General features: G+C 46.8%; 2 protein-coding genes across 3 annotated transcripts in view; one reads left to right on the plus strand and one right to left on the minus strand.

The window, feature by feature from the left end:
• The window catches only part of PACC1 (proton activated chloride channel 1), a 31,289-nt gene extending 19,610 nt beyond the window's left edge, over positions 1–11,679 (minus strand). Inside the window, exons 1-3 of one of the 2 annotated variants that reach the window (XM_044422487.1) lie at positions 11,476–11,679; positions 2,329–2,428; positions 1,602–1,799 (exon numbers count right to left, since the gene is read on the minus strand). In XM_044422487.1, coding sequence (XP_044278422.1) covers positions 1,602–1,799; positions 2,329–2,428; positions 11,476–11,511 — 334 coding nt within the window. In that variant the 5' untranslated portion in view covers positions 11,512–11,679. Of the gene's footprint in view, positions 1–1,601; positions 1,800–2,328; positions 2,429–11,141; positions 11,430–11,475 lie in introns of those variants that run through there. The other variant, XM_044422568.1, reaches the window with a different exon arrangement.
• A 4,477-nt stretch (positions 11,680–16,156) lies between these two features.
• NENF (neudesin neurotrophic factor) lies at positions 16,157–20,448 on the plus strand. The gene is made up of 4 exons (XM_044422696.1): positions 16,157–16,415; positions 18,044–18,104; positions 19,011–19,114; positions 20,028–20,448. Exons 1-4 carry the CDS (start codon positions 16,254–16,256, stop codon positions 20,202–20,204), a joined length of 504 nt encoding a protein of 167 aa, XP_044278631.1. The 5' UTR covers positions 16,157–16,253; the 3' UTR covers positions 20,205–20,448.
• The last annotated feature ends 2,084 nt before the right edge of the window (positions 20,449–22,532 follow it).

Genomic DNA, 22,532 nt, shown 5'->3' on the forward strand with positions numbered 1-22,532 from the left:
TTATCTACAGTGCATCTGGAAAAAAGTCACAGCACATTTGTGAGGCCTTCTGAGGAGAAGGAAGCAACTCTTTGCCGCTGTGGCCGTCCTGTGATAGACCTGTGAGGTACTGGAAGGGTGCAATCCAGTGGCAATGGCTGCACCCTCCGAACTTGGCGGTCAGGAGGAGCAGAGGAGGCAAATCCTCCCTTGCTGTTCTGCATTATTCCCACCCTGGATGTTTTGCCCAAGTAGCTGATGCATCTCAGAGGCTGGAGAAACTTCTGGATACCTCACATCCTGTCTTCTCTAGTCTCTCCCCCCCCCCCCCCCCCCGCTGAACTGCCGCACTTTTCGCCTCTCCAGGGCTGCTTTTCTGACCCTGGAGAACAGCTAGTGGTGCAGTTCTTTCTACACCAGCTGCAAAGGTGGGGTGGGAAGGGGGTGGCACTCATATCCCCAGCTTTGGGGTTGAAGCTCTCCCTGGCCTCACATCTAGGAAACAGATGCTGTCCAGCAGGCACAGGACTGCTCCTTCCATGCTTGCCAGTTTTCCTCCTCGTGCGTGACAGCTGCCCAGGTGATGGTTTTTCTCCCGTGGCTTCCTGAAGTATCACATGCCGCTGAATGCCAGCTGCTGTGGAACATGAGCAGGAGGGTGCTATTGTACTCATCTCCTTCTTGCAGGCTTCCCTGAGGCAACTGCTGGCCGCTCTAAGAACAGAACGGGAGACTAGACAGGCCGATAGTCTGACCCAGCATGGCTCCGCTTGACATTAGAGGTGGCAAGATGCAGCTGGGGCACAATGCCTTTTGATGGCTGTCCTGCATAATCTGCCAGAGGCCCCGTCCTCACTGGGCTTCCCTGCCCTGTCCCTGCAAGAAGCATCAGATGACATGGAACAAGGGGGAGCAAAACACACAGGTGTAATGACATTAGGCCATGGGGAAGTTGTACTGGTGTCTCCAGGAAAGGGTGGAAAAGTTTTCTGTTTGAAACTGTGCACAGTGACTGCCGGTCAGCCCACAGGCAAGCAACCTGGCGCCCTCCAGATGTTCCTGATTAGATCTCCTATAAACGCCGGCCAGCATGACCAATGGCCAGGGATGATGGCAGCTGCAGACCAAAACTGCTGAAGACACTAACCATAAGGAACTGAGCATCCCTTGACACAATGCCTGCAGTGGAAGGTGAAGACAAGGCAAGGAGTGTGGCGTGGGGCAGCTGTTTCTGGCGGCAGTCCTGAATCTCTTGGAACTTAGTTTTACCTTTCAAGTCTGGCAAAAGATGACACACAGGGTGTGGCTACATGAAGCAGGTAAAATGCTGCTCACTTTTCATGGCTTCCATCCAAGACCTCTGAGTAACCAGAATCACCAAAAGAATTTTCAGCATTGCCAAAAGCTACAACTCCCAGGACCCCCGGAGAGAGGCTTCATTTGGGCCATACGTATCACAACACTTAGGTGCCTGCAAAGGCAGCCGACAGCGCAGCACCACACTGGTTTTGACAGTGGTCAAGCTAAGCAATAGTCAAATGCACATGCATACAAATGCGACCCCCAACTTCGAGCACTCCCGGATTTCCTACAAAAACACACCACTCCACATTGGGTCTTACCCGGCGCATCATATAAAGGCACCTCCTTGTAAGAGACAGACATCACTGGGTGCTTGAGTTTCTCCCTGAAATCAGCGATGGTTTGGTAGACCAGGAAAACGGCAATGGCCATCAGCAGCAGGTATATGAAGAGGAGAATGACTGAGAAGACGTTTTTCAGGCAGGACTTGCTGAACCGCACTGAAGGGCTGCTGCTGTCTAGGATTGAACAAAATGTTCACTTGAGACCTCTGGTCAGCACTCCACGCTCCCCCGCTCCCACGCTGAAGTAGAATGAACCAAAGGCTTGAGCAGGGGGGCCTAATCCCCCGATGCGCACAGGGGAGTTGCAGAGGGAGCTGCTGCAGGCAAGTACAGTCCTTCTGTTTTCCACAGGTCCACCTCCATGCCAGGCCATGGGTCCTCTTGGTGCATGTTCTAGGTCAGTCAAAGGATTCATGGCAAGTGAAGCTCTTTTGCTGTGTCCACAGAAGAACTGTACACGGCATTATTATTTCAAAGCTCAGGGAGATGTAGCCATCTCGTTCATCTGTCGACAAATGAAAATGATACTGACCAGGGCAGCATCCCCAAACCTGGCGCCCCCCAGATACGTCGGGCAACATCGTCCAGCATGGTGGGAGTTGTTGTTCAACACGTGTGGAGGGTACCAGCTTAGGGAAGGCTGCGATTGGGCACCAGGACATACGTGCCCCCAAACACATGCATTCAGCTGCCCAGTCCTTACCTGGAAGAATGGATGAGCCGGCATCATCTTGTTCCTCTTCATCCGCTTGTTCCTCTGATAAATCCGTGTGCGCAGCAAGGTGTTCTGCATCTTCGTTCAGCTGCCAATGCAAAATCAGTTCAATGCAGGACAGACAGCACTGGACCTCCACATGGACTCAGAAGCAGGCACTTTCCCTCATGCTATTCCACCTCTTACAACAGTGATTGGGAACATGTGGACATCCACATGTTTTGGACCACAACTTCCATCATTCCTCACTACCGGCTATGCTTCCTGGGTATTATGGGTCCAGTCCAGCAACATCTGGAATGTCAGAGGTTCCTCATCCCTGCCTTACCAATACTCATGGTGTGACCATCTCATGGGATGACGATAACATGCGGAAGGTACAGGTTACAGCCCTCTTGCTGAAACTAAGTGGGTATATCTTTTGGATGGGAGACCACCTGGGAACCCTACCCCATGTTGAGTCCCATGGTGAAAGAAAAGCCAGATGTATAATAAACATGCTGAATAAATGAAACAACAAACAGAACAACTTCAGACCAGCATCTGATGGCATCAGCAGTGCCCTCCAGTGATACAAAGACTCTCCAAACCATGGGGGTGAACCTTTTTAAGGAGCTGCACCCATATAATGGAATCTGTGGGAAGAAGACTCCCTCCCCAGAGGTGGTCGCAAATGGTTTCCACATAACTGCACTGACATGTAAACTAGTCTTTGGCCTCCCCTCTAAGGTAGGAATAAGTGATGTACTTCTTGGCCAAATGAGACAAGACTAAGAACCAACGGAGAGTCCCTCTACCCAATGCAAATAACAGCCTTGGAAGAACAAGTTTCATCAGGACCATGGTAGAGGTAAAGGAGTTGAACTATTCTTCCCCAACCTGGTATCCTTCAGATGTTTTGGACCACACCTTCTAGCATCCCTGACCATTAGCCATGGTGACTGGGATTATGAGAAGTGAGGCTGAAAATACCTACAAAGAATCAGGCTGGGACAGCTGGATTTAAACTATCCCTACCCATCTCCTGGAGTCCTGGTGCTACTAGGGCTTTTTCATGCCTTAGTATGAAGGTATGAAACTACTGATTTTAAAACATACACATAAATATTCTCATGTATACCATTAATGTCACATCTACTTTGGTCCTTAGAGAGCAATATAAAGAGAAATTGCTGCCTGATTTTTAGGTATAACACGTCTTTAGTCGTTTGAATGTATATGAGATCAGTTTTAGGTTCTCCTTGGGAATGAGCTTATGGGGACTGTTCGCATGAGCTTCTCTAGTACAGTGGTACCTTGGCTCACAAACTTAATCCATTCCAGGACTCTGGTCGTGACCCAAATTTGTTGTGAGCCAAGTCAAATTTCCTCATAAGGTTCAATGTAAATAAGGTTAATCCATTCTGTAACTATTTTTTTTACTCACAAAAATTTGAAGCAAAGTGACAAAGAACAGCAAAGACTGCGGCCATCTCCCCCCCTCCAGCGATTGTGCGGGGGTGTAGGGGGAGATGGGTGCAGCCATGGGCGGTGGGGGGAGGTGAGTGCGGGCGCGCTCGGGCAGGGAACACGGGCACAATCGCGGCCATCTCCCCCCCCCCCCCCCCAGCACCACCTAGATCGCGTCCGTGCAGGGAAGGGGCGCACACTTGCGATCGTCATCCAATGCAGAGTTCGCAACCTGCGGTGAAATTTTTATGAAATTTCTGTTCGCAACCCGATTTACTCATGAACTGAGGCATTCGTGAGCTGAGGTACCACTGTACTTCTTACATAAATAAATGAATTCACTGTTGCAAGAGGGCCAGCAGCTTGGATGGCTTTACCAAAGGATTAGACAAAGTCATGGAGGAAACGGTCATCACCGGCTGCTAGTCTTCATAGCTGCCTGCTGGTTCCAGCATCACAGGCCTTGTGACTCGGCCTATTAGTGCTGGGGAACATGAGTAGGAAGGCACTGTTTACTCATGTCCTGCTTGCCAGCTTCCCATTGAAGCATCAGGTTGGCCACTGTGAAAAACAGGATACTGGACCAGCAAGGCTTCTGGTCTGACCCAGAATGGCTCTTGCATCCTTCTGTGTACCTGAACTTCAAAATGTATCACTGCACTATTGCATAAATCCAATGAATACAAATTGCAGAATTGCCAGTTGAGCATTTTCTGTGCAAATAGGACAACATCTTGCTGAGTTTAATGCAGACTAATTCTGAACAATCACTTTTCATCCTGGTCACTGCAAAATGAACAGCAACAGCAACAAAAAATCCTTGGGACAATGCTTCATTATACTCCAACTCAATGGACTGGAATAACAAAGGACTGAACACCTTTGAAAGCAGCAACGCAGACCAGATGCTTCTCGCTCCTTCCTGCAAAGCCCGGGGCCCAAACTGCCTTGGACATTTTTGTCAATGTCACAAGCTTGTCACTTCTGATAGATGTTATCCTTGCATGCAGCACAGCATCTAATCCTAGAACTGAAGGAAAGTAACTAAAGGCATGTCACAAAAGATCCAGCTTTCCTTTGTTCCTTCCCTCTGCGTTCTTTTCTTTCCTGGCATTCTGAAGCTGCCCTACAGATCACCAGAGTGGCATGCCTTTTCTTCCATTCCCCAAACAAAATTTAGAGCACAATTATTTAGTAATACTTATATATCACTTAATATACCAACTAAAATACACTATTATAAATAAGTTCAACTAGAATAGCAATAAAGAGCAATACAAAGAACAGAAAGATGGAGCAACATATGATTAACTGCAATTAATCCCGGAAAAACTAAGTGAGCAACGGCATTTTTAGGACATACATACCTCCCAACCTCCCAAACTGCATTGCATGGGTGTTCCAGAGGGCAAGAAGGAATTTACCAATTTATTTATTTAGGGTTGTCAGTGTTGCAGTCCCATTCTTAAACACTATACCACACTGACTTATGATATATGTTGTTGCTTTTAAATCAATTTAAACCATGCTTCCACCATGGTAAAATCCTGCTCCCTTCTTTGAAGTGACAATACAAATGACAGCCTTATCAGTTCCTAGAGCAGGTTCCCAACCTGAAGCGGGCAAAATTGGAAGGCTGGGAGTGTCACGAGCTCCCTCCCTGCCATGACTGGAAACTGCCAGTCACAAAACATCCCTTTCCCAGAAAGTAAACTGGTGAGACTGAAAGAAAAGCTCCTTGCCCAGGGTGCAGGTGAGGTCTGAATTCCAAATCACACAGCTACTCAAATAAAAACACTGTTGGAGACCAGCACTTTGCTTTGCAATTTGGCAGCCCCACACTTAAAAAGAAACACGTTCTAAAGCGCTTAAGAAATAAAATTAAAAACACAAGGGTCAAGGAACCTGGCAGGCACCAAATGTTGTGACATTTCAGGAGGCACAGACTGAGACCATTTGGATACTTCTGGGAGGCAGGCAATCCGGCCCTCTTACACCAGTTGCGTGCTGGCTGAATGGGGTCCTTGTTTGTTTCCAGGCTCAGTCTAACACACTTGGATGCTCTGACAGGTTTAGGACAGAGTTATCTGAAAGATTTCCCAGGCCCTAAGATGACAACAGGGACCCTGCTCTCTGACCTGCTGCCCAGCACCATCAGACTACTGGATCCTGGAGGCAGGGCCTTTTTATCTGGAAGTTTGTGGGAGACAGATACATATTAGGCGTGACCCCATAGATTAGGAATCCTTTCCCAGGGAAGGATGCATGGCTGTTTTCACTGGTGAACCTTAAGAGGACAGCTTTTTGGAATCTTTGGGGCATGATGAAGGTTGATGCGCTGTCGTCGCTTTCAGTTTATGCAGAGAAACCACAGCAGTCTCATCTAGATGGAACCAGGCCCTGTGCCACTGAAGCAAGGTCTGCTTTCTCCAGCTGGCTAACTCAGAGTCACCAGATCTGCCAGTACATCCATGGGTAGTGCCGATTCAAGGAGGCCTCGCAGGCTGTTGATCGAGCCATCCAGGAGGAGTTCAGCCCTGTGCAAAGCTGCTTGATAACCCCCAACCAGGTCAGCAGTCTTCATGACCGATACTGCCTAAAAGTGGTTTGATGTCTGGTGCCCGGCTGAGAACTGCAAATTTCCCGGTATCCCTGGGGCATTTTGTTTAATGGTGATGCAAGAAACCGGGTTTGCATAAGCAGTCACTGATGAAGTACCCAAAGGCTGATTTTTTCAATGGTATTCAGAAAAAGAAAAATCACTGATAAGTAGCGCTTAGACACACATTGACCTTGAGGAGAAGACTATCTGGGCCCCAGTGGTTTTGATTTTCCTCCCTACAGCTTTGAAGTCTGATGTTATTTTGTCAAAGCTTCTCCTGGCAGTGTTGTTAGTTCCCATGTAGATGAGAAAATAGGGGTATTGTGGGTTGTTTGAGATGTATGAATCTATTGGTTATACATTAATCTTGTCTCCAGGGAGGCAGCATATTTGTCAATTTTCTGGGTTGTCGCGGCATGCATCTCTTTCCATCTCACACAACAGGGAATCTCTCACAACTATCACTCATCTCCTTTTGTTGTTGCAAACTTTGGCACCCAGTGTGTTGGGTTGTTCTTTCATAGTGGGTTTCTCACTCGTCTCTTCCGCAAGCAAAGCCATCTGAGAGTTCCACTGCTTCCGTCGATGCAGAGTGTCCTCTAGCTCTACCACATCTGCCACCCTGTTCCAGGGAGCTTCCTTCTTTTCTCCTTCTCTCAGGGTTCTCTTCTTCTGCCCCAGCTTGTTCATGAACTTCTTGCTTCTGTACTACACTTAGGTGTTGCAGGTCCACTGCTCTGTCTAAAAGCTTTTCATCTTCTTTTATTACCTTCAAGCCAGGCACTCCCTGCTCCAGGGCTCTCGCCTTTTCTTCTGACAGGGCCGCTAGCTTGCACTTGTTGCATGCGTAGGCCACGAGGCCCTCAGGTAAGAAAACACTGCACAGTTGTTGCAGGTCACCGCCACTCTGGTCCATTGTTTGTGCTACCTTTGTGATTTTCTCTTGGGAGCCTGTTGTGACAACTGGTGCTTTCTCCTGTCTACACTAAAGGTTAACACACAGTCCTACTAGTAAATGGGGGGGGGGGTGTTACAAGAAGGAGAACAAGTGCATGTGTTGGGGTGGGGAGGGGAAGAGGAGAGAAAGAAGAAAAGGAAAAAATGTTAGGAACCCCCTTGACCCCCCCTCCCCAACTCCTCCACCAAACTCCTGTTTGCTCTCCTGGTTTGTTCACTCCATGGGAGCTTGGCTGCTTGAATCGCAGAGGTCCTAGACCAGCCGGGGCAGCTTGTTCTGATCTGCTCAGCTAGCAGCCAGGAACCAGAACGTCTCACCCCATCCGCACAACTGCTGCTAGCTGATCAGGCTACTCCCCTTCACTTAATCAGTTAGTCAGGAACTTCCTTTCAGTTTTATCTCCCAAAGCACAAGGCCTCTTAGAAAAGACTGTTTGCTCCTCTCCGCTTTGCCTCTGCCTGCTCTTCCACTGCAACTCTGCCACCAAACTCCCGTTTGCTTTCCCTGTTCGCTTGCTCTGGTCATAGAGAAACCAGCCATTGCTTCTTTGCCCCATTCCTCTTTTGAACAAACTGATTTTTTTCCCTATACTACAGGCGGGGTCTGTGTAATACTTCCCCATTCTATTTTAAGACTATTACAGGCGGCAGGCCAGGGTTTTCCCCACTAATACTGGCAAGCAGTAACATCCTTTTCCCCCACTCCATGCAGTTATTTTGCTTGACTGGCCCGCCTGACTAAAACTTGGGTGAATTCAAAAGCATGCCCACTTCTTTGTGATTGTCAGTAGTACAGGTTTTGCCATATGCTTCATCTGAGACGATGATTGTGGATCACTTTGAATGCTTGAAGCACAGTGCACCACCATGCCTGCTCTATTGTTAATGTTCGGCGGTGAGCATGGTTGTCCCTGTTGCTCAAACAGCATTATCCATTCATAACAAAGAAGTATCAGCAAGCAGAGGGAGAACCCCAGGTTTGGAGAAATATTTGAAAAATAGAAAAATTTCTTAAGGATGGGAAGAGTTGAAAAAAGCATCTCGATAAGGAATACATACAGAAGGCTGACTAGGGGTTGGGGAGGGTAGAAACTGATACGTATGACAATGGAATGGACTATTTTCTCTACACAACTCCACACTGTAACTTTGTGTTGCAGCATCCATTTGTGTTTACTAATAGTGAGTTCATTCTCTAAGTGGAAGGACTGTCTCTCTTGGGGAAACTCCAAGTGTTACAGTTACTAGCAAGACCCCCTAGCACTGAGGTCTCACTGACCCTGTTCTGCAGATACAGTCAATAACTGAATGCGTGAGAGGAAAGAGAGAACACTAGGGAAGCAAGTGGGAATTTGAATGGCGTATGCCAGAACAGAGCATGGCTGGCTTGCTAAAATCTGGATCAGGAGCACTACACACTGCAACACTTAGTTACAGCTCCCAGCTGTAAATATTGTTGCTATTCATCTGCACTACTCATTTACTGAACTGTGTCAGTGAATCCAGAAACCACAAAATAAGTCTCATATCACCTTAAAGATTAACATTCATGTACAGATGAACTTGTTGCACAAAAGTTTCTGGCATAATAAATGTATTGATCTTCAAGGTGCTACAAGACTCTGTTTTTGCTACAATGGAGTAACACAAGTTCCCTCTGGAATTGGCTAATGTGAGAACAGCACCAGGGCCAGGAAATTATATTTTTATCTGGGACCCCCACCGGACAATCTTGTTAATGTCCCAAAATAAAATGTAAGGCAAACAGTTCGACTCTCAGCTTCTAAAGGTATGAAGGAGAAGCAAAGACAAGCAAGTCAGAGTTTGGTTTGCAGCACCTGGTACACTGATACGCAAAATTGGTGCAGTACTGGAAGTCAACAGGGCTAGAACAGCTAAGAGCAGAGTGACAGACCAGGGTCAAGGACACGCAACTACAAATTCAAGTTCCTGAGAGTTTTCAAAAATGCTATCCAGGAAGGTTTGTCTGTATCAAAACTCCTCCCCCCTTCCTGTCTAATGGTCTGACCTCCACTAGGCAGATAAGCAACAAAACAACACAAGAGTTTGCTCAGGGGAACAGAACATTCAAGACATTGTTAATATTTTTAAAAGGCCAGCTGGCTATCTTTCTGTCTACTATTAGGCTGACTTCCTCATATTCTGAAAATCTGAATTAACAAAGAGATCTTGGGGTACATGGAAATACATGGCAATGAAAGATGAAGCTGATGTAGAGTGAAAGCAAAGCCAAAAGTGTTAGATTACAAAGAGAGAAGAGAATTAGGACAATGGGCCTATGCGGACATAATAAGGCGGAAGCCCTATTAAACTCAGTGTGGTGTGTTTCTGAGTAAACAGGTACAAGATGACAAAGAATTTTGTGGCCCCTTAAAAACAAATAGATTTATACATAAAAACATAAGCTTTTGTGGACTAGATGCCACTGCATCTGATGCACGAAGTGTTGTCCAAGTTGGCACATCTGCATAAATGACAACATTCATATAGGGTCAACATTGTTATTAGGCCAAAATGTCACAAATAATTGTGCAAGTTTGAGTTCTGCAGAATTCTTCATCAGGAGATAGTAAACAGATCTGGATGAGGGGAGAGGAGCAAAAATGGCTGGTATTGAAGGTCTGGGTGGCAGTTTTTAGAGGGCTTGCCGAGGTGTTTGCAGATGTTCAAGTTATACTTAACTACGTGCTGTGCAAGTTTCTGGTGCACCAAAGCCTGTCCGTGAGACCACTGGGATGATGACTCAAACAATGGTTGATTTTTGAAAATGGAAAGTCCAGCAGTGTCCATTCTTAGCAAAACAAACAGGTTCTTTGATAGAAAAGAGAACTACAGAGAAAGTACAGAGTTCTCATATTGAGAAAGCTGGAGATTTTAGTTAACTAGTCTGATGGAGAGCTTTGGAGAACTGAAAAGCTTGTACACTTGTTTCTCACATTTTGACTAAGCAAATAATTGTTCTAACATGGGTCTGGAATTTCTAATGGGCCAAACCTTTCACTTTATGCTTCGGGCACCTTAAAGACTGACATTTATTATTGTATGATAAGCTTTCATGGATTGTTGTCATGGAAGGTTATGCCATAATAAATGCATTCCTCTTTAAGGTTGTTTTTTGCTGCCACAGACAAACACCGCTACCCCTCCAGAAATTGCGACATATAAGATAAGCATAACTAAGGATGCAATCCTATGCATAAATAGACAGGCAAAGTTGTAGGCCTTTTTTCTGTACAAATGTGCATAGTACTGCATCTTAGGAGTCCATTATGCCTTGGAATAAATATTTGATTACTTGCTATTTTCAGCAGTGAATTCTTGTCCTCTCACCCTGGCAATTGCCTGTAAATGGGTGGGATAGGATTCTCGCACAGCCCCAAAATGCATCCCATCAAGGCCAATCAGACTAATTCCCAAATTCCTAACTTCCAAGTAATTTAATAGCTATATAGACTATTTACCATGTTTTAAAATATACTTGGAATAATGATGCACAGGGCATTTTGTGCCAGCTATTGAATTGGTGCAACCCGATGTATGTTTACTTAGAAGTAAGTCCCAGTGTGGTCAGTAGGATTCAGGGCAATGAATTCCTGCAGACGGTGGAAGTGTGTGGTCTTTTCCTTCCTCTTTTTAGTCTGGCATGCTAAAAGCCAGTGATCCGATGGATTTACGCACCCATGGCTATAACCCGATAGAAGTTATCAAGACTTAACTCCGCATTAACTTGCTTAAGTCTGTGTTTCAAAGATGCAACCCCACTCACGCTTACCTCGGAATGAGCCCTATGAGTCTTACTTCCAAATCCACATGCAGAAGGATTGCACTATGACTCGTGAGTAAGCCTCGCCGAACTTAGTGGGGGCTTCCTCGGCTCAAAATGCCTCGGCTCGCGCTGCAAAAAGCTACACAAAATCGAGCCGCCTGCAAGTGTCTGGCGTGCAAGCCAAGTCGCAGCTGCAGAGGAATTTCCTTTCCGGTGCACGGTACAGACAAACACGAGCTATTCAGCTCCGGAAAGCTGTGCAACCGAAGCGCGTCGACACTGCGCGGAACGAGGCAAGGTCAAGTCACTCCGCTTCCCTCCCCGCGCGCTCTCCCAATACCTCCTGATAAGAAGAGGAGATCTCGGCTCTGATCATGGCCTTGGCGGAGAAAGACCGGGTCGAGCAGCATCAACCACTACCCAAGTAGCTGCTGCGAGGCTACCGAGGAAACAGCTGCTCGACCGAAGCGCCAGCGGCGCCGCAAAGGCATCCGCTGCGCGGAGGCTTCGTCAAGTGCATGAACATCCTCTGGCCGGGAGGCGCATGCAGCGCGCGCGCCCGCGCGGCACTCGCCAGACACCTTTAACTGGATCTGAGTCGCGCAGGCCGGCGAGGCAGCAAGGCCGGGGAAAATGGGATGCTGGGAAATGTAGTTCATTGTCAGACACACGTGTGTTCAGCTTCTAGAAATAACGGCCCTTGTGGCGCTCCGAATTTTTTGGTCTACAGTGCCCATCGTCCATCACCATAGCCTTCTCCTGCTAGGACTGAATGGACTTGCACTCCAACCACAACTGCTGAACCTTTCATGTATTTAGTTATTGCGTTTTTCTACCACTAACAGCCAAAGTTGCAATTCATAAAATCATAGACTTACAGAATAGTAGAATTGGAAGGTGCCAGAAGGCCATTGGGTGCAACCCCCTGCTGTTGCAGGACACTAAGTTACACCATCTCATTTAGATAACTGTTCAAACACTTTTTGAATGACTCCAGCGAGGGAGAGCCCACAACTTCCCCAGGGAATAGGTTATCTCATTGTACTGCTCTCACAGTGAGGAAATTCTTCCTGGTGTTCATTCTAAATCTGGTTTTATTTAAATCCGTTATTCTGTGTCCTGCACTCTGGAATGAACGAGAAGAGATCTTGGCCATCCATTTTGTGACAGCTTTTCAGGTACCTTAGCGTGCTCTCATATCTTTGCTCAGTCTCGAGGCTAAACATGCCCAGTTCTTCCAATTTTTCCTCACAGGGCTATGCCTCCAGTCCCTGGATCATCCTTGGTGCCCTCCTCTGTACACTTTCTAGCTTTTCTGCATCTTAGGTGCCCAGAAATAGACATAGTACTCCATGTGAGGTCTGACTAGTACTGAGTGCAGAACTAGTACTTCACACATTTTGGAAGTAGATGCTTCTGTTAATGCAGCCCAAAATAGCATTTGTCTTTTTTTGAAGCTGCATCACATTGTTGGCTCATATTTAGCTTGTGCTCTACAACAACCCCAAGATCCTTCTCATTTGCAGTATTTGTTGAGCCAAGTGCTCCCCATCTTGTAGTGGTGCATTTGGTTTCTTGTTCCTAAGTGGAGGATTTGGCATTTGTCCTTACTAAATTTCATTCTGTTGCTCTCTGCCCAGGGATCTTACCTACTAAGATCACCTGTGTCTTATTTCTGTCTTTTAGGGTATTTGTTGTTCCACTCAGATGTGTGTCATCTGCAAATTTAATTATTTTTCCTTGTGCTTCATCAAAATCATTAATAAAAATGTTGAAGAGTACGGGTCCCAAGATGGAACCCTGTGGCACCCCACTTGTAACCTCTCCCCGGTTTGAGAATGTGCCATTGATGAGCACTCTTCGAATCCGATTCTGCAGCTGACTGGGGATCCACCCAACGGTTACTCTATCTAGCCTGCCATTTGCTAGTTTGGTAATCAGGATGTTGTGGGGCACTTCGTGGAAGGCTTTGCAGAAGTCTAGAGAGATTATGTCCACAGCATTCCCACAGTCCATTTGGGAGGTTACCCAGTCAAAAAATGAAATTAGATTTGTCTGGCAGGATTTGTTCTTAAGAAATCCACGCTGGCTTCTAGTGATGATTGCATTGTCTTCAAGGTGTTTGCTGACTGTTTTGTAATTTGTTCCAGTTTTTTTCTAGGGATTGATGTCAGACTGACTGGTCTACAGTTCCTAGGTTCATCTTTTTTTCCTTTCTTGTAGGCAGGGGCAACTTTAGCCCTTGCTATTTGCTATTATTCAGCATAGGAGTATAGCAACCGTACAGAATAAAATGGAATATATAAAAGCAAAGTTAAAAAAATAAGCTGTTAAAATGCTGGGAAAATTAAAAGTTCTTTGCCCAGCAATGAAAAGAATGCAGGTGCCAGTCGGACCTCTTTGGGGACTGTATTCAACAACCAGGGTGCCACAACTGAAAAGGTTCTCCACTGTCATGGACCAGGGTGTGGGCAGCTGGGTCTCAGATCAGGGCACCAGGACCCAGGCAACCAGTACATTATGAAGGTCTATTCCACATCATAACCAAGCAGTCCAGGGGTTGAGGCTGGTAACAGTGCAAATAGCAAAGAGTAGTCAAAGCCGATCAGGAGTTGAAAGCCTAGCTGAGGAGAAGCAGGTACCTGGGATTGAAGCAGGAATTGGAACAGGTGAAGATCAGGAAGCTGGGCAGATCCAGGAGCAGAGGCAGGAGCAAGGTGACAGGCAGAGTCTCTAGAAACAAGTTCTAGAAGGCACAAAGAGCTCCAACTAAGTCAAAAACCTTCATTGCTGAGACAACATCTGGAAGGAAGAGGCAGTTCTTATATAGCTCTTCCCTCAGGACTCCCAGGTGGTGCTCACAACAGCCCAGGTGATTGTGGGCTGTTATGCAGTTGACTGTGGGCTCAGTCCTGCAACCACCAGGGCCGCTATTCTGGTCTCTGGCCAGAAGATGGAGCCCTGACACTGCCTCAGAACCTCACATCCTCCTGGCAGCAACCTGCCTCACCTCCTTTGAAAAGGAATCCCAAAGAGGGAACCCCAAAGATGACCACAAGTCCCAGGTAGGCACATATGGTCCCAAGCTGTTTCAGGCTTTGAATGTTAGTACTAGCACTTTGAATCTGGCCTGGAGCTGGAAGAGGACTGGCATAATGTGTTTTCGTGGGCCAGCCCCTATTAACAATCATGCTGCCCTGCTTTGGATCAGTTGAAGTTTCTGGACCATTTTCAGAGGCAGCCCCGCAAATGAAAGGTTACCAGAGCATGGATTACTGTAGCTATGCTCTCTTTGTCCAATGGGGTTGTAGTTGGTATATCAGCTTAAAATGATAAAAGTGCTCCATAGCACCAAATCCACTTGTGTCTCAAGTGACAATTCTGGATCCAGGATCACTCCCAAACCATGAACCTTGTCCTTAGGGGGGTGCGCAACCCATCCAAAACAGATGAACCACCCACTAACAGCACCAGTATCTTGTCTGATTGGGTCTATTTGCTGGCTCTCATCCAACCCATTACCGTGCTCAGACACTGATTCGAAGTGGCCACTGCCACACCTGGGTTTGATGAAAAAGAGAGGTAGAGCTGAGTGTCCTCTGCACATTGGTGGTACCTCAGCCCATTCCTTCCCAAGCAGTTAAACAGCATAAAGGATAAAGTAGAATCCTTGTCATGACTGCCATGCATGGAGCAATAATTCCCCAGCACGACCTCCTGAAATTGACCCATCAAGTAGGAGCTCCAGTGCAGTGCATCCTCGTACTCCTAGCACAGCTAGTCTATCCAGAAGCATACCGTGATCAATGGTATCAAAAGTCACTGAGAGTTCCAGGAGAATCAACAGTTAGCGTGGTTCTCCCCATGTTAGACAGAAGTTGTAGAACTGCCCTTGCAGCAAGAGTTAAGGGAATATTCCTAGAGGGCAGGGAGAGGAGGAGCAAGGCTCCCCTGTCCTACGAGGAATCCTGGCACTGCTTCAGGCTCCTTTTCTCGCAAGCCAGCATAAATTACTCAGTCTCATGCAGCCACCTAATGGCGCCATCCAGTGTCCCATGTCCTTGCTGTGTGGAAGCCTCTTAACACAAAGGCTTCTATCCAGACTGTATGGCAATAGTATTTTACCTAGACAGCTGATGGGCACATTTTCAGTCTTGAGGAAGGCAAGGCACAGTTCTTCTATGAAGGCTGAAAGCAGGGGCAGGGGCTCGTCTTTCAGAGACCCAGCTCCAAGACTGAAGGTCCTCACAGCTGGGACTCCAAACATGATGTCAAGAGGCCATAGCAAACCCTAAGTGTTTTCAGAGGCTAGGAAAAATACCAAAGCAATCTTTGTCCCTGTGCTCCTTCCACCTCCATTAGATGCCCAAAATCCTTTACATTCAGAGAAAGACAAGTACTGTATTGTATCATCAGTTAACAAATGTTGATAAAAAAAAGGCAAAACATTATTCCAATTCGAGCCTCTGGTAATAGAACTATGAATTCTATTGTCAGCAACCTCTCCCTGGAAAGCCCTAAAACTGGAGTTTATCAAAACTGTACCAGTTTGTCCAGGATGCTGCTTCTATTGTACATGAGGCACTTTTCCTAATAGGTAATAAATTTCGCTGCAAAAGGAAAAAATACAGGCTACACAGGTAAAATGATTGTTTAAAAGCATATTCGTTATACCTAAATAGTGAAATGTATTTTTAGCTGTTAAATGGGAGGATTTTTTAATATCACTATTTAAAATTTCTTCGACTGGTCATCATGCAACTAGTCCCCACGACTCATTACCATGCCTTTGATAAAAAGCTTTTCTTTTGGGTGAACGTGCAGAGAATCCGTTTCCCCCTGCCCGCCCAACCACAACCTACACTAAGGCTAAGTTAAGGCGGAACGTGAGAGCAGCAGCTCTCCTTTTGAAAACTACGCGCGGATGTTAAGGAACCGGCGAAAGGGAAGAGAAGGCACCGCCTGAAAAGAACAGGATGCGAGGGCGGCCAAGCGAGGAAGCCCGAGGGGTCATGCGAGAGCGTTTCCTTCCGAGAGACCGAGCTGCTGCACCAGCCTCGCCGCCCTCGCTCGTCCCGCCCTGAGGAGCCGGCGGCCCGCCGCGCGCCGCCCAGTGCCATGGCCGACGGCCTGGGCCTGGCGCTCGCCCTGCTGGCGCTCGCCCTCGTGGGCTCCCGGGGAGCGCGCAGCGAGCCGGAGCTGCGCTTCAAGCCCGCCCCGCGGCAGAGGCCCGTGCGCCTCTTCACCGAGTCCGAGCTGGCCAGATACGCCGGGCAGGAGGTGAGGCCGGGCAAACTTCTTCCAGAGGACGGCGGGGAAGGCCTGCCCCCTTGCGGGCCGGCTTGCTGCTGGCACCGGCCTTGCGCCGGGTGGGACGCGCAGGCTCTGCGCGAAGCAAAGCCGCGGCGGGCCGCCGCTGCACGCGTTGCTGGCAGGCCCTTCTCGCGCCGAGCTCTCGTCCTCTCGCCGGCTCAATCGGGAGGGGGGACTACGCAGAAGAAGCCGCGCCTTTGGTGGACGTCGCACCCGAACCTGTTCTGGCACTGACGCCCTCACTGGGAAGTGTGGGAGTGGAAGGGGGTGATTGCACCAACCGTGTGTTGGGAAACCATGGGTAGAATTCAGGATTAGTCGTGTAGACCCCAGGGAAAGGAATAGGACTTAAATTAGTCGCAGTTAACTTGAGCATCATTCATTCCAGTGGGTCTACTTTACACAGGGCTGACATGGGATCCTACCCTATCTATTAAATTCAGTGGCAGCGGCAGCCACAGGTTTTGAAGAGCTGTTGGCAAGACATCCTCAATGGGACCATTCTGCATCTATCCAGATCTTAATGTGTGAACAAGCAAGACCAGCTGACAGGATTCATGCTTTAGTGGCTGGAAAAGGACAGTTTCTGGTGCTGAGAGTTCTCCCCCCGCCCTCATAAAATAAAATAATCATGTGCAGTTGATTCTGGAGCAGAATGTTAAGAATGTCTCAGATCATTAAATTAATGTATACAAACACAGCTGCAAGGTTAAGTGGTTTGTTCTCCCCCATGCGATAGGCAGGCTCCTGTAACAACAAAGCAGTGTACGTATCTTCGCATTTCAGAGCGGTTGTTTCCATGCTGATCATATGCAATCATGGAAGTTGGGTGATCTGATTCAAAAACAAAGTGATTTACAGAAAAAGGAGACAGACCTCTTCTGTGGAAGCTGTGGTGCTATGGAGCTTCCTCTAATGGAGACCTGCCAAGTTCTCCATTAGAGTTCTCCCAAGTTCTGTTTAGTAAGTGGGAGCAAACCTGCTTATTACAGCAGGTCTTTAGTGATAATGGCCAGTGTTATGGTTGATAGATAGGGATGGCCTAGTTCACACATGATGTGGGTTTTTGAAGTCTGGCTTGTGTCTTCAGAACCAAGTGAGCCGTGGTGGTGGTGGTGGTTTTAGCCAGCAACAAACTATAAATCAAAACCAGGATTTGGTGATGACTAATGAAATCTGGCTGGCTTAAACTATGGCTTGTATTGAAGTTTGAGCCCAGAACTGTAGCTGTTTCATGGCTTCTCTGTGCTGCTGTCCATCCTGAAGCAGAGGTCAAAGCAACCTAAAGAGAAAACTACTGACAAAATGGATGGGGGAGAAACAAATCAGGAATAGGGAAAACAAGTTGTCATTTGTTTGCTCATCTACAAGGCGATTTATGGCTTAAGCAACAAACCTTGATAAAATAAACCATGCCTTAGTTTTACATGCTAATGCATCTGCTATCTCTCTTTCAGTCTATTTTAAACCACTTTGGGGTTGCTTAGAAAAAAAGCTGATTGAAAGCTTAAAAATATATTGATGACAGAAATGTGTAAAAATAGTTAATATATATTGTCTCTAAAAAGCATACTTTGTGAAAAATGTCTTTACAGGAAGATCAGCCTATTTATATAGCTGTGAAAGGTGTGGTGTTTGATGTCACTTCTGGAAAAGGTGAGTTAACTAAGTTAAACAAGCCATGTTCCTTCAAACCCAACTTCAGTCTCCAGTTTGGCCCAAGTTCAGAGTGAGAAATTCACAATGCTGAAGTACTGGCTCTATGGCCACCTTAAGGAGGTAGAACAGATGTGCAAAGTTATGCTCAGAAGGGAGTTCCTATCCTTTATTGATGCTGTCATAGTTTTTTAATTGCATCACCATAAACTTTTTTTTTAATAGCTGGAGAGGGGAACTGAGTCAGTGTGGATCCTTAGTGTGGCTGGAGCAACTTGGCTTTTTTGTCTTCTTCACATACATTTTCCCTGTGGGAGAACCCCCTTTACTTCTGGCCCATTCCCAAAGCCCCTGGGAGAGGGGCCTGGGCAGAAGGCAGGGCCTATGGAGGAAGCCAATGATTGGGGTAGATTAGGCCCTACTACCAAGGGATTCTCCTGTAGTGTCTTAGAGGGAAGACGAGACATCTGGGGTTACTGTTTTCCAACACTATCTTTGCAACAGCCTTGTGGAGTGAGTAAACTGGGTGATAGCAACTGTCCCAAAACTATCTAGTGAGCTTCGCAGGTTGGACAGTATTTGTACCTTGCTCCTAATCATACCAACCAGTGTGGTCACTGTGCCAGGAAAGGATAGATGAAACAAACCTCCAGATGTTGTCTGAGCCCCAACATGGATATGCAAACATTAAATTTCTAGGCTTGTGAGGGATGAAATGATGCAAGAAAATGTTCTCATCGCTTTTAAAATTTTCTGATTTATATACCATTGTCCTCAAGTGAAGTGTGTCAGCCTTGAAATACGCCAGACTTTTTTTTGTCAAAAATTACAAGCTCTATGAGAGTTTTAAGTGTGCTGACTTAGGCTTCATTTTATTCCTGTATTGTTTTCTTCTCTGTTGGGCAGAATTTTATGGGAAAGGAGCACCATATAATGCATTAGTTGGCAAGGATTCGACCCGAGGGATTGCAAAGATGTCGCTTGATCCAGAGGATCTCACTCATGACACAGTAAGCAAGAAAGAGAGCTCTGTGCTGTGGGTTGTGTGCTGAGGCCCCAGTTTTTACTTGTATGTGGGGCTCATGGGGCTGGAGGTGTTTCCTGCCCCAAGTGCATGCAGGATCATGGTGGTGGATGGGGGAGGGACTCCCAAAGTGTAGCTGCCAAATGAGAACGACTCTTTGGTCCCTGGAACAGGCATCTGCAGTCTGCCCACCGATGCCTGCCTACCTTCCCCGCTCCCTCTCTTGTGTGTGTGTGTGTGTGTGTGTGTGTGTGTGCGCGCGCGCGCGTGTGTGCGCATGTGCGTGCGTGCACGTGTGTGTTTAAACGCACGCACATGCTTGTGCACAGAACTGGAGTCATGTAACCAGTGCTGTAGAGGAGCCAGGGGTCACAGGGTTGAAGTGCCAGGAATTTTTGATTGGGAGGGTTATGTCACCTCCCTCTGGCTTCTCTGTTCTCTCTGAGCTTTGATGTGAACCTTAAAGTAGCTGGAATGGAGATGGATTTTTCCAACAGTAATATCCTGTTAGGAGCTGCCCCTATTGTAATGCAAAGCATTTTGGGATGGCTTGGGCTTGGTCTCAAGTGGAAATTAGGCCAGCTTGCATGATTGAAGCAAGCCAGAGTGTGCCTCCAGTCAGATTTCACTAATGACTAAGCTTGCCCTGCATCTTAAAACTAGGTGATAGGCTGGTTTATGGGGTAGAGTAGCAACCTTCAAATGGCCCAACAACTAAGCTTGGTTTATTTGTGGGTGGTTTCCTTCTCAAACAAGCATGCTGGCTAGCATACAGCCAGCTTGTTAACCCCACCGTAGTTATGCAAACTTAATCACTCACTTTACAAAACGGAAATCATTCTACTTTTCCTCTTTTTCCTTGCCTGTCCTTCTCCCTCTACACAATTGTGTTCCTTGAGGCGGGACTAACAGAAGAAGAGCTGCAGTCTCTGGACGAAACCTTCAATAATGTCTACAAAGCCAAATATCCTATTGTTGGCTACACTGCCCAAAGAATTCTCAATGAAGATGGCAGCCCCAATCCAAACTTCAAACCAGAAGATCAGCCACATTTCACCATTAAGGATGAGTTCTGATCGTGGAGTTTGCACTCCAAGACATCAGGGATACCAATTGAAGAGAGACAAAAACTCTTGCATTTCTGACAACAGGAAGAATGCCCAAAAACTGATACTGGGATATTCCTATTATAGTGTCCGGTTTTAACACCTTTCTTTGAGGGCAATGCTAGATACCAAATGTTACCTATTCAGTGACCAGCAACATTATGGTCCATTAGTCAGATGAGACTGTTTTTTCCCAGTAAAATATTCTATTTTCTGTCTGCCTCTTGATTGCAAGTGTTTTAAGGAAAGAACAGTATTATGTAGGGATTTTCAGTTTGACTCTTTTCTGTTTCATCCTGGCATAGGGCTTTTGTGAATCCCATATGCAGAGCATGACTCATATACACATGTAAAAGTGTATTGTCTGTGGACACATAGTATACACATGGAAACGTCCTGGTTAACATCATCCATTAGCCATAATGAGTTGGACCTGCAAGAAAATTGCAATGCAGAATGCTCTTGTTCAGGGTGCCAGCCAGCCACCCTTGCCCTCTACCAGAGCACTCCATTCCATTTCATTCCCTCCTCTCCTCTCCTCAACTGTCTGTGTACCCACCTCACATTCCATGCCTGGTGAGCATGCTCAGACCTTATTAAGCTGTTTTCGGGTTTGTTTTAGGCCCTTGGATTTTCCCCCTAAGGTTGTTTTCCTTGCCTCTTTGAGCCTTCGGACTCTCCCCAGCATACTTTTCTCTTGTGCAAAGTTTCTGCTTGTGGGTGCATTGTACCACATGTAAAAATCTGCTCAGAGGGCCAGTTTTAACTGGGGAGTTCTTAGTGGCTGTAGTCAGGTGGTGAAAGGAGCAACCAGCAAAAGGGGTGGGACCAGAGCTAAAGGGCAGGGAATCCTAACCATATTTTAACTTTATTTTAACAAAACTCTTGCTGCCAGCAACTTGACCCTTAGGGGAGGCATTTCAGCCTTTAGAATAGTGGGGGGGGGAGGCTGCATAAAAACCAGGAAACCACTAAAGAGTTGGTTGGAGGAAAGGGGTGAGGTCTGGGGAAGGGGGCATGGTCTCCCGGGAATGCCAGAGAGCCCAGCTGGGCCCCTTGGTAGGCAGGATATGGCCCACAGGCCATACTGGGAAGCTGGCTAGTGCCAGCCTTTAGCCATAACAAGCGAGACCTGCAACAAAAGTTCCCGTTCAAGGTGCCAGCCAAGAATACCTGGAAGTGGACAGCCAGTGTGGTGTAGTGGTTAGAGTGTTGGACTGAGACTTAGGAAATTGGGTTCAAAGTCCCCACTCAGCCATGAAGCTCACTAGGTCAGTCACCAACTCTCAGCCTAACCTACCTCTCAGGGTTGTTGAGAGGATACAGTGGAGAGGAGAAGGACCATGTCAACTGCCTTAGGTTCCTTGTAAGAGGAAACCAAGTAGGGAATACATGAAATAAAAGTTACAATAAATCATAAAAGTAAAACTCCATGGATATAGTCCTCTGGCAGCATCTACCAGCATACCAATTAAGGATGGAGTGAAGAGATCAGTCTGTTTCGGGCTTCTATTAGTGACACAGTGCTGGACTAGATCACCTCTGATTGGATCATCACTGAGGCCACATTCTTCTGATGGGTGAGTTCCAGGCAAAATTGGTGTTGCCAAAGTCAGAAGGGAGGGGGGCAGAAACGCCAGTGCAATTTAGGTGAAAGCCTCCAAGGAGGCATTTCAGCCTTTTCAATGGGGGGGGGGTTGCTTAAGTGGGGATATTATCAAACAGTTGGTGGCCAGTGCCATGATTAGCCACTGTGGGACTTAGCATTTCAGAGCTAGATGGATTCAGGTTTAGAATGGGGTCGCTGGGCATCACGAGTACACTCCTGTCCTTCTTTGGACGTTGTCTGTCCTTAACTCTCTTGATAGCTCCCTCCCAATTTTAATCCCAATCTTGTTAATTAACCTTCCACAGTATTGTGCCCAAGCTGTGAAGTTCCTTCATTGGACTATGTGGTCCTGAGCATGCTGATTATTAAACAGGCTATGACTCTGGGTTAACAATAGACAAAATAAATATTTGTACAATAAGTGTATTGTTTCAAGAAGTTCAGTAACATAGCCTCTGGCTATTGGGTGGCATACAAATATGATACGTAAATTTCCCTGGTAAACAAAGTAATGTATAATAGTAACTTCCAACTGAGGTACCTCACTCTTTCCCTTCATAATCCTCACACACAGATCCTCCTTTCTCTCCTGCACTCAGATTTCTGACAACTTCACCCTTGTAATATTTGACAATATTGAGTTCTGGCTCCCCCAGACGCTAATATGTCCTCCAAATATTTGACTTCCT

This window comes from Varanus komodoensis, unplaced genomic scaffold, assembly GCF_004798865.1.
Source record: "Varanus komodoensis strain SLA01 unplaced genomic scaffold, ASM479886v1 scaffold1, whole genome shotgun sequence".
NCBI lineage: Eukaryota > Metazoa > Chordata > Lepidosauria > Squamata > Varanidae > Varanus > Varanus komodoensis.